Source organism: Coregonus lavaretus (assembly GCF_964263955.1).
Source record: "Coregonus lavaretus genome assembly, chromosome: 13".
Taxonomy (NCBI): domain Eukaryota; kingdom Metazoa; phylum Chordata; class Actinopteri; order Salmoniformes; family Salmonidae; genus Coregonus; species Coregonus lavaretus.
The window spans coordinates 5,982,895-5,995,270 of record NC_140000.1 but is presented as its reverse complement, the minus strand read 5'-3'; the positions used below and the strand labels follow the sequence as shown (position 1 = coordinate 5,995,270).

The 12,376-nt window shown below is 43.2% G+C and overlaps 1 protein-coding gene across 1 annotated transcript; it reads right to left on the bottom strand.

The window, feature by feature from the left end:
* Positions 1-905: 905 nt before the first annotated feature.
* LOC311139317 (putative acidic leucine-rich nuclear phosphoprotein 32 family member C) lies at positions 906-3,914 on the bottom strand (the record flags this gene model as incomplete). The annotated part of the gene is made up of 6 exons (XM_084174196.1): positions 3,739-3,914; positions 2,036-2,185; positions 1,670-1,792; positions 1,407-1,566; positions 1,222-1,257; positions 906-1,102 (listed from the first exon to the last, which is right to left on the bottom strand). Exons 1-6 carry the CDS (start codon positions 3,790-3,792, stop codon positions 906-908), a joined length of 720 nt encoding a protein of 239 aa, XP_084030322.1. The 5' UTR covers positions 3,793-3,914.
* Between the last annotated feature and the right edge of the window lie 8,462 nt (positions 3,915-12,376).

Here is a 12,376-nt window from a genome sequence, read left to right as displayed (position 1 = left end):
ATTTAGCAGACGCTCTTATCCAGAGCGACTTACAGGAGCAATTAGGGTTAAGTGCCTTGCTCAAGGGCACATCGACAGATTTTTCACCTAGTCGGCTCGGGGATTAGAACCAGCGACCTTTCGGTTACTGGCACAACGCTCTTACCCACTAATAGAACTTTTTGGTAAAAACTCAAATCGTCGTGTTTGGAGGACAAAGAATGCTGAGTTGCATCCAAAGAACACCATACCTACTGTGAAGCATGGGGGTGGAAACATCATGCTTTGGGGCTGTTCTTCTGCAAAGGGACCAGGACGACTGATCTGTGTAAAGGAAAGAATGAATGGGGCCATGTATCGTGAGATTTTGAGTGAAAACCTCCTTCCATCAGCAAGGGCATTGAAGACGAAACGTGGCTGGGTCTTTCAGCATGACAATGATCCCAAACACACCGCCCGGGCAACGAAGGAGTGGCTTCGTAAGAAGCATTTCAAGGTCCTGGAGTGGCCTAGCCAGTCTCCAGATCTCAACCCCATAAAAAATCTTTGGAGGGAGTTGAAAGTCCGTGTTGTCCAGCGACAGCCCCAAAACATCACTGCTCTAGAGGAGCTCTGCATGGAGGAATGGGCCAAAATACCAGCAACAGTGTGTGAAAACGTTTGACCTGTGTCATTGCCAACAAAGGGTATATAACAAAGTATTGAGAAAGTTTTGTTATTGACCAAATACTTATTTTCCACCATAATTTGCTAATCAATTCATTACAAATCCTACAATATGATTTTCTGGATTTTTCTCTCTCAATTGGTCTGTCATAGTTGACGTGTACCTATGATGAAAATTACAGGCCTCTCTCATCTTTTTAAGTGGGAGAACTTGCACAATTGGTGGCTGACTAAATACTTTTTTTCCCCCACTGTATCCTCTAAGGGACTGTCTGGTGTGTATCCTCTAAGGGACTGGGATTGTTAGCTGCACATGGGTTTGGATGAATGATTACCTGAATGCCATCCTTCATCAGGTAGGACAGTCCCACCTCTTCGCCCTCTGAACCCTCATCATCCTCATCCTCATCATCGTCCCCATCTCTGGTGGGGCCGGCTGTGTGGTCGTCATCATCATCTGTGGGGAGGACAACATTGGGTTCATTCTTTGTAATGCTCTAGGACGAGGGCACACGTCTTAAGTCTTTCCTCCACGCCTTTCCTCAGTCCGGCCCCTCCCAGCCCTGTGTTGCTCACCATCGTCAGCCTCTGAGTCTAGACCCTCGTTGTCATCTGTGGAGAGGACAACAATGGGTTAATTCTTTGTAATGCTCTAGGATAAGGGAACAAGTCTCAAGTCTTACCTCCCAGCCCTCAGCCTTTCCCCAGTCCGTCCCCTCCCAGCCCCCAGTACGTCCCCTCCCAGCCCTGTCGTTGCTCACCATCGTCAGCCTCTGAGTCTGGCACTTCGTTGTCTTCGTGGTCGTACCCGTCCAGGAAGGTGACCTGTGGCAGCAGCTCAAAGACACTCTCCCTGTAGTCCTCCAGAGTGGTGATCTCACAGCTGTACAGGTCCAGACTCTTCAGGTTCTTCAGATTTTGCTGCAATCACAACGTGATGCTGTAATAATGATTGTGGTTGGAATCCATTAAGGGGACAGTACTTTGTTGGGTCTACCAGGTGTGTTTATGGGGGTTCCCTTACCAGAGGCTTCACAGTGCTGAGCTCCTTAATCTTGTTCCCGCTCAGGTTGAGGTAGGTCAGGTTGGGACACTTCTCAGACAGCTGGTCCAGACCTCCAACGATCATGTTATCACTGATCTCCAGCTGAAGAGGACAGACAGTGATTCATCTGAAAAAATACTATTTTCACAAGTATTATAGAGTACATAGTCAACAAATAAATGTGGCTTAAAATCTTACACGTTCTCCAACTGACTACTATAGTATGTAGCTACACACTGATTAATACATTTTACTTGTATTAAATATTCAAAACTGTGGGTGAACCATTTGAACCTCTCCATGACCCGTGGCAAAATATGGCCATGGACCGAAGATGTTGCTCACCTTGAGCAGTTTGGGCAGTGAGGGCAGCTTAGCCAGGGAGGTGAGCCCCACGTTGACCATGCTGAGAAACTCCAGCTCCTTGTAGTCATCTGACAGCCCTTCCACCTCTCCATCACTGGACCGACAGTTGTCCACCACCAGCTCAGCCACCTGTGGAACAATTTGAATTACTGGTAAATGATACAGAATCACCGAGTTTGTTTTTATGAACGTGTTGCTATAATGGGCAAGAAATAGAGAATATTAATAAATGCCCGTTTAGGACGTAGCATACTAGTATTAGTTTTGAACTACGCTTGAGAATGTCAACATCCTTCTTTTTACTCCACCTCATCATACTAAAGTTAGCTCATGATCATAGAGTGCGCGAGGTCACTATCCCCAGTCAGAGAATAGTCATTAATTGTTACTGCGCGAACTACAGCAAGCAACGATATCTAACTACAAAGTAACACTAGCGGACCTAGTTAGCTAGCCATAAAGTAACATTTCTTTTTTAGGTTTAAATGTATCATGTGCTATTCATATCCCTTCCAAAGTCAACGGCCCAGCGTGCAGCAATTGGCCAACACTTTCATAGCACTTCGTATCGACCGATGCAACATTTGATCCACGAAGAAGTGTTGAATAACACCAGGCTACATAGTTATTATCCGCACAACGATGGGCGGCATTCGGCACAACTTTATCTTGCAAAACGCCACGCGGGCGCATATTGTAACTAGCTATGTGATTGATAACCTTGTATTTGCGGAGAACGCAAATTCAGTTAGCTCGCTGTTCAAAATACCAAGTAAACACTACTTTCACACAAGCCAGTTTGATTCAGTATGCGCAAACAAACGTGGTCCTCTGTAGCTCAGCTGGTAGAGCACGGCGCTTGTAACGCCAAGGTAGTGGGTTCGATCCCCGGGACCACCCATACACAAAAAAATGTATGCACGCATGACTGTAAGTCGCTTTGGATAAAAGCGTCTGCTAAATGGCATATTATTATTATTATAACTCCGTGGTCCTCTGTAGCTCAGCTGGTAGAGCACGGCGCTTGTAACGCCAAGGTAGTGGGTTCGATCCCCGGAAAAAAATAGTGGGTTCGATCCCCGGAAAAAAATTTATGCACGCATGACTGTAAGTCGCTTTGGATAAAAGCGTCTGCTAAATCGCATATTATATTATTATTATTGTGTTCTTCAAAACAACTCGTGGAGCTGGTCGGCTCTACGCTAGCAAGTCCAGGGTCCGGGATAATTTATGAGAGGGCATTGCTGGCTAACTAGCTAGGCTACTACAGTCCATGTTGGCTACCAATAGTGTTTGCTAATTCTTAACATCGCCATTATTTGGGTTGGGAAAACATGAACTCCATTAACTAAATACTGGTTAGGAGTCTAGCTAGCCAGCATTGGCGCTAGCTACATGTAGCTAGCTAGCTGATGCCCTTGGTAGCGCTAACTCAGCCAGAGCAAGTCGCGCCACCATCAAGAGTCTGATCCCATTTTAGTCAGAATCGATTTCTATCGCATCCTCTTTGTAGTAACCACCCATATGTGATTTATTATCAGATATTTTGTTGGCACGCCAGTTATATACTATAACGTAGCTAGCTAAAGAGTATCGAGCATCGTCATTTCGCATCCATGGTTGAGTCGTCATCCTTCACAAAATGCATTCGGAAATAAATAAATAAATACATAATACTATACCTCGGCTGGGGTCTTATTCCTCAACTCCAAACTGATCCTCTTCTCCATCTCCATTTTGAAGACAAACGAAAGCTAAAAAACAAAGGAAAACTGAAAATAAAAAGCCGAACACTCAAGCTCTCAGTCACTCCAACCTTCTTCTGTCTATGGCTGATAGGCGATAACTAAACCACCATGTTACCTCGCACCCAACCCCCTTTCTAAGACACGCCTTCTTTGACATAAATATTAAGTCTCTCTGTTTTTAATCATACTATTGGCCAGCTATTGCGCCATTCAACAGGGACAACCCTAATTTACATAATATGGCTTGGTGGTAGTTGTAATTGGTCAGGATTGCGTGGTCATTAAATACAGGTCAACCAATGAGATGATTAATACCCCACTTTTAAACTTAGGATACTCCCCCTCTTTGTTCTCATTGGCGCCATTATCAAGGATCGACAGTTGATGTAATGCTGTGTTCATAACCAAGTGAGGAAGGTGGTATTTCTAGTTGAGAAGTAATAAATACTAGTTGGATGCATTCACGTGATTTTTAACTTGTTGAGAAACGCCGATTGGCTAATAGCAAACAAGCTGCGTCAAACATAAACTAAAAGTACAGCTATCATGCTCGCAAACAAATTATTGTGTTCAAAAACCATATTAATAGATTGCTTTTTATAAATAATATTTTTTTGATGTTGCATTAAACTGCCGAAAATGCTGGTGATGTCAAAGGTCAGCATGTGGGAGAAGTTGCCTCTCATGGATGATATAGGAGTTTTCACTAATTACCAGATGGAGGGGTGTTCAAGTATTCTGAACGAAAATATAAACACAACATGCAATAATTTCAATGATTTTACTGAGTTACAGTTCATATAAGGAAATCAGTCAATTTAAATAAATAAATTAGGCAGGGGTGCAGCCATGGGTGGGCCTGGGGAGCCAGGCCCAGACAATCAGAATACGTTTTTTAGATAAATTAACATTAAATTCTCTGGCAACAGCTCTGCTGGACATTCCTGCAGTCAGCATGCCAATTGCACTCTCCCTCAAAACTTGAGACATCTGTGGCATTGTGTTGTGTGACAAAACTGCACATTTTAGACCTGTGTAATGATCATGCTGTTTAACCAGCTTCTTGATATGCCACACCTGTCAGGTGGATTGATTATCTTGGCAAAGGAGAAATGTTCACTAACAGGGATGTAAACAAATTTGTGTACAAATTTGAGAGAAATAAGCTTTTTGTGCGTATGGGAAAATTCTGGGATCTTTTATTTAAGCTCATGAAACATTATATTTTTGTTCAGTATAGATTTTCCCAGTCGTATGTGTTAAATAGCACCTTCCCAATTGGTTATATACTATAATAAATGTAATGTATAATCCACATTTTGACACTTTGTAATGTTCAATATAAAATACATTTGCATTTTGTTAAGTTAGCAAACACTCTTATCCAGAGCGACTTTACAGTCAGGTCAAGGTAGGTAAGACAACCACACATCAAAGTCATTGCAAGTAAAACTTTTCTTGATAAAGCAGCTATCAGCAAAGTCAGTGCTAGTAAGAATAGACAATTATTTTCAAGTATTTTTTATTTTTTTAATGTGGTCCTCTGTGGCTCAGTTGGTAGAGCATGGTGGTTCGATTCCCGGAACCAAACATATGTAAAAAATGAATGCATACTGTAACTCACTTTGGATAAAAGCGTCTGCTAAATGGCTAATATAAATCAAAAATGTAATTAAAAACTAAGTAATCAACCCATATTTAAAAACAAAGTCATTTCATTCTAGGCTGGGCAACCCAGGCTAGCCTGGTCCCAGATCTGTGTGGGCTATTACCTACTCCATTCTGTCATGTATGATGATGAGCGGCAACTGAAAGGTGTGGCATGTTGGCACAAACAGACGGGAACCCAGGCTAAAACTAGGCTTATTATGCTGAAGATCTGATTTCCCTCCAGTGTGGCAAAAGTGTCTATTGCGCTTCACTATCTTCCTTCATAGTTCTCTGTGACGCCCCCACCCCATTTCAACACTAGCCTAGTTCCTAGTAGGAACCTATGCATATAGATTATAGCTACACAATTTACTAGATGAGGTATGTCATCTCTTCATTATATCAATACTGCTACCGTATACTTTGTGTGAAGATAATATGAATTCCATTTTACTCCATTTTACTCCATTAATCTCTATTTGATGATGTGTTGTACTGTGTTTGTGTTGTAGTATCAATGATGCTCACTAGATGTCAGGCAACACAATGTAATGGGCTGATGGACTAAACTGCCTGACGGTCATGGTGTGCCGACCTTGAGCTCAATGGCTTGCCTCTAGAGGCCTCTGCTTACTCTTTTTTCCACTCAGACGAACTTGCTGAAAAGGTTATATTAATCGGATGAATCAGATGGAAGCTCAGACGGCCTAACATTTGATTAATCTCCCAAAAATCGGTTTGGGGCTACAGCTGTTAGTGAGTTTCGATGTCTCACTTTTCAAAATTCAAAAAGGCACTCGCACATCTGAGCTATCTTTGTGGCAGGTGCCTGGTAACAGTTGAATAAAATGAGAAAAAAGAAGAAACCCTCACACTGCTCTTACTAGTATCACTGCTCTTTATTAAGGTTTACGTATCGGCCTCAAGGCCTTCGTCAGAGCTCTGATACATAAAGCTTAATAAAGAGCAGTGATACTAGCAAGAGCAGTGTGCGGGTTTTTTCGTTTTTTTCTCAGACGTCTTACTTTTGACATGCTTTGCGTTTTGAACTATTTCTATATACATTTACGGCCTTGTGTTCACAGCACTTTAAAATAGCTTACAGACTGGGACACCATCTCCCATTTATGACTCTGCCTTAGTCCTAATTCTCCACAAAGGGTCAACGATAGGTCATGGGAACCTCACTTCCTACTTCCTATGGCGTCGCCTGACGATGTAATGATAGGCCGTTGAATCACATTAGAAAGGGGAATCTCACTGTCTTTGGGCTGGAGTGCCCTGGTTAATGCCACAGTGAATACAGTGCTGTATCCAGATCACTTCTGGAATATACTTTATCACCCCTCCTTTGTAACACATAGCAGCCATTAGGAAATGAATGAATAGATGAAGTCAGAACTTTGTTAACACCATCAGAGTAATGCAATAAGCACACGCACACACACGCTCACACACACATTTTCCTACTCAATTGATGGCTTGTTTTACTCCTCCAATAGAGACTGTTTCCCAGCACCTGGGTGTCAGTCATTTATGCCATGACCCCTGCCCTTTGACCCCCAGCTAATTTCCATCAGTGTGACTCCTTCCAGATGTGTATTGCAGTGTCTGCAGGGGCTTTCATGGACCGTCTCGTTTAGAGGGTGCTGAACACACTGCTCATGGTTTACTGGCGGAACAAACAGCTTTGTCAACAGAAAGACAACAGAAGGAGAGACATTGCACTGAAATTCCAAAGACACATGCCTTTGAAAATTGAACTCCTCCTATGTGATCGCAGATAATATTATTATTTTTGTACTGTGGACTCTGAGCCCAAGATAAACATTGAACACACAGTGCATGTTTGAGCACCGTTTGTGTGCATACTTGCTATAGACGGCAGATTCCGAAACCTACAAAGCCTTGCGTGGCTTTGAGTGTTTTACCCCAAATCTTGGGCTCAGAGTCCACAGTACAAAAATATTACATAGAAAGAGCTACATTTTCAAAGGCATGTGTCTTTGGAATTGCAGTTAATGGGAAAATAAATACTCACGTCACTGTGCATTAATATAGACATGCATCTGAGGGGAGGCATTCTCAGGGCTCAGACGCCTGACCAGATGGGTCAACATTTCCCACATCAACTGGTCTATTAGGGAGTGAAGGTAACAAAACCCAGCCATGCTTCAAGCAAGGGCTGAGGCTAAGGGAATAAGACTGTCTACACTGTGTACGAAACAAGTTTTTGAACGGGGTACGGTAGTAGGTGCCAGGCGCACCGGTTTGAGTGTGTCAAGAACTGCAACGCTGCAGGGTTTTTCACACTCAATAGTTTCCCGTGTGTATCAAGAATGGTCCATCACCCAAAGGACATACAGCCAACTTGACACATCTGTGGGAAGCATTGGAGTCAACATGTTCCTAATGTTTTGTACACTCAGTCAAGAGCCCCCTAATCATAGAGCTGTCCACAGGAGCTGCTGAAGACGGCAACTGACCCTAGCGATATCATCCAATACCAGTGGAGGCTGCTGAGGGGAGGACGGCTCATAATAATGGCTGGAATGGAGTGTAAGGGAGTGAATGGAATGGTATGAACCATGTTTGATACCATTCCATTTGCTCCGTTGCAGCCATTGTTATGAGCCGTCCTCCCCTCAGCAGCCTCCACTGTGATTGAGATAATACATCTATGGGATGTGGTAGTTGATGCTGTGTATTTTAGTGTGATGTGTGTTCATTTATCAACATGGAGCCAGTAATGTTCCCCCTGTTCCCATTAGGTGGCATTATCATTATTCATTAGGCTGCATTATCATTATTCATTTGCTAGATGCTGAACAGAGACAGTGAAGAGAGAGAGAGAGAGAGAGAGAGAGAGAGAGAGAGAGCGAGAGAGAGAGAGAGAGAGAGAGATGAAAAGCAAAGGCCCTGGGACAGAAAGATTTCCAGGACTGTGGAACAAGTCTGCCTCAAGTAAATCATAATAATATAATATGCCATTTAGCAGACGCTTTTATCCAAAGCGACTTACAGTCATGCATGCATACATTATTTTTTTGTGTATGGGTGGTCCCGGGGATCGAAACCACTACCTTGGCGTTACAAGCGCCGTGCTCTACCAGCTGAGCTACAGAGGACCAAATCATACTAATAGATGTCTCATTGGGGGACTGGTGTGAATGTTTCTGCTGACAGGTTAGCGCTCTTTGATTCAAGCATTTAGGGCACTCCTTGTCCAGGGATGTGTGTGTTTAGTAGGGTGGGGATTTAGGGGGTTGGATATTAGCGGTAATGTGGGAGTATGTTGGCTCGCAGGTGTTTGAAACGGGGAAGTCCATAATTCTCTCAAAAGTGCAAATCCAAGTAGTAAAAATGCTGTAGATTTTATTTAACCTTTATTTTATCGAGACCAAGGCCTCTTTTTCAAGGGAGCCCTGCATCAACACAATTTATAAAATGTACAACATTCAAACATACAACGTGATGTATTGTGCGTGATGTATTGTTTTCTTTACCGTCTTGCCCTTTGTGCTGTTGTCTGGGCCCAATAATGTTTGTACCATGTTTTGGGCTGCTACCATGTTGTGCTGCTGCCGTGTTGTGTTGCTTACATGTTGTTGTCATGTGTTGCTGCCATGTTGTGTTGTTGACTTAGGTCTCTCTTTATGTAGTGTTGTGGTGTCTCTCTTGTCGTGATGTGTGTTATGTCCTATATTTTTATTTTTAATCCCCCGTCCCCGCAGGAGGCCTTTTGGTTGGCTGTCATTGTAAATAAGAATTTGTTCTTAACTGACTTGCCTAGTTAAATAAAGGTTAAATAAATAAATAAACAATTAAATACAACGTCATAAAAACATACAATACTATGAGTAATTTAAGAAGCAAACATAATAAAAATATGAAAAGGTTAATACAAATATGAAGACCAATATTCCATCATAAGGTGGTTTGGGATGGAGCAGTTTTGTACTTCCTGTTATATTTCAGATTCTATACTGCACTAAGAGATGTCCTGTATGGATATCAAAATAATCATGAATGCACTATTGTCCCTCTGCCAAGTCAGAAAGCACTAAAGAAATACTGTTTCATAGGGTAGTCAATGAACGGTCTCAAGTTGGGAAAATTCCATATGACAGATTCTAAATGATTTAGTCTACCATATCAGTCCCCCCCACCATCAGTTTGTCAATAAGGTCTTTCATATTGCATGTCATGACCGATTCCTCACCATAGCCGCAGGCCTAGCTAACACTGTGTTGGCATAGATTAATCTGCCTTCAATTACTCATATTCCCCAACAACTAGCCCCGTAATGCCAGTACTGGCCCTCTTTGTAGACAGTGACTTCAAAGACTTGTCGAGACAGAGCCCAGTTTGAAGAACAAAACCATGTTGCCTGTTTGGCTGAGGCTTGTCAAATAGAGATCCATTGATAAACCAGAGAGAACTCTACGGTCAGTGATGGGTCTGATAACAACCAAAGACTGTCTCTGGTCAAGCGGGTTAAGACCCTTATCACAAAAAGCCTACCGATAATCCAGTGACACAGAACATGGCATGGAATGAGACGGGAGTGGCAGGAGGGGCACTGAAGTAATAACATAATCCAGACCCTGTCCACATGTGTAACAAAAGGAAAGTTGTTTTGTCTTTAAATGTACCCATTTGTGTTCTGTGTATCAGTATCTATCAATTGTTTTTGAGACATAGAGAAAGAGGAGAGATGATGTGTCCTCAATTTACCTGTGATGCAGTTTACCCAATGATCGCTTGGCTGGCTGGAGTTTCCCTTCATGCCATCGTTCACCGTTCCCGCTTCAACGATCTCGTGACAGATCTTCATCACAATAGTAAGGTTGTCTTGGAGATAACAAAATAAAGAGAGTGTGAGAAAGAGAAAGAGAAAGAGGGAACACAGTTCAGAAATTAACCTTTAAACATTACTTAGGCTTGATGAGCAGTTTTCCACTCAGCAAGTGAATGACTCATATCTGGTCATACTGTATTTCTCTCTGTTATGACTTGGTTAGAGACTTTATTATCTCTAACCAAACCCATGAAATACCAACTGTCCACATTATTTGAATGAGATCATACCAAATTTGCCTCAGCCTGCAAGAATACATTTTGAGCAGGTTGACTGGGGACAGAACTGAGCAATTTCCGCTAGATGGGCCAGCTGCCAAGTCAAAAATTGTCTATATTGTAAAAATTCACAGAAACAAAAATTTGCTTTTTGGTCTTAATTTAAGATTAGGGTTAGGCATTAGTGTTAGAAGTGTGGTTAAGGTTAGGGTTAAAATCAGATTTTATGACTTTGTGGCTGTGCTAGCTAGGGACCACTCTGCAGAGCTGCCTCCAGGGCAAGATTCATGACAATAAATGCCAACCTGCACATTTTGAGGGTGGAATGAATGTTGCAAATAATAAGAACCATATACAGTATATTCTGTTAAACCTAGGGCTTCAAATGGATACATTTTGTACAGTTTTCTTTTTGTTATCAATGTGCCTTGTGTTAAAAACACAACAAGAAAATGCAGAAAAACACAGACAAGTTGAGACAGTAACTCTGGGGTCATCACTCCTTACTGGAAACGGTTGGCCCCAGTTTTGCAACCCAGCCTTGACATCCCCGGGTCACCGAATTCTCCTCAGCTACCCTTTATACCTTCCACGATGGCAGCAGTGTCACCGGTGCTGATAGACAGAGCACCCATGAGGCTTTCCCCTCAGCAGCTACACACAGATGTTAGATTAGATACATTTAGTAGTCACAGGTAGCTGCCTAGTGGTGGCTATTCAGCAGCCTGATGGTCTGGGGGTAGAAGCTATTGGCCAGTCTGACAGTTTTTTCCATGATGCTCCTATACTGCCCGCGTCTGAGTGATGGAAGCGGGGAGAACAGGCCGTGGCTAAGGTGGCTGAGGTCCCAGAGGATCTTCTTGGCCTTCCTGCGACACCTGGTGTTGTAGGTGTCCTGGAGGGCAGGCAGTGTGCACCCAATGGTGAGTTGGGCTGAGCGTACCACCCTCTGTAGTGCCTTGCGGTCCGCGGTGGTGGAGTTGCTGTACCAGGCTGTGATGCAGCCCGGCAGTACGCTCTTAATTGTGCTCCTGTAGAACACTGAGGGCCTTTGGGGATAGGACACATTTCTTCAGCCTCCTGAGGTTGAAGAGTGGCTGTTGTGCCTTCTTCACCACGTGTCTGTGTGGTGAAAACATCAGGACTGGCAGCGTCTTGGGTGAGGCAGCTTTCCCATGGTAATTATCCATAAGCAGAGATGACGTCTCGGTGGCTTATTATTTTAGTGGTAGGTGGGGATTTTTGGGGGGATGAAATTTCAGCGTGGCTCGTAGAGTTGGAGCATGGCCAGCCCAGGTGTCATAGAGCTGCAGGTGATGCTGGTGGTTTAAGCCTGCTGTTTAGCTGTTAGGCTGGCACAGTGAGGATTCAGATTACCAGCCTCTCATGTCATACCATGCCATTCTGCATGGTCTTTCTCCCATGATGAGGGTCCCCACTGTTTGGTTTGTACTGTTGTCGGCCGGTGGTCTTATCTGTTCATGGTCTAACTGCATTAGAAGGATTTTCTCTCCCTGGGGCCTTGGATTTACCAGTTATAAAAACATAGATTGGTACAAACAAATATTTTATTCATCATCCTGTGCTGTAGAGGGCAGAGAGAGGAATGAAGATATTCTTTCAAATCAAGTGATAAACCATACCGTCACCTCCCTGTAGAGAGATAAACCATACCGTCACCTCCCTGTAGAGAGATAAACCATACCGTCACCTCCCTGTAGAGTGATAAACCATACCGTCACCTCCCTGTAGAGAGATAAACCATACAGTCACCTCTCTGTAGAGAGATAAACCATACCGCCACCTCCCTGTAGAGAGATAAACCATACCGCCACCTCCCTGT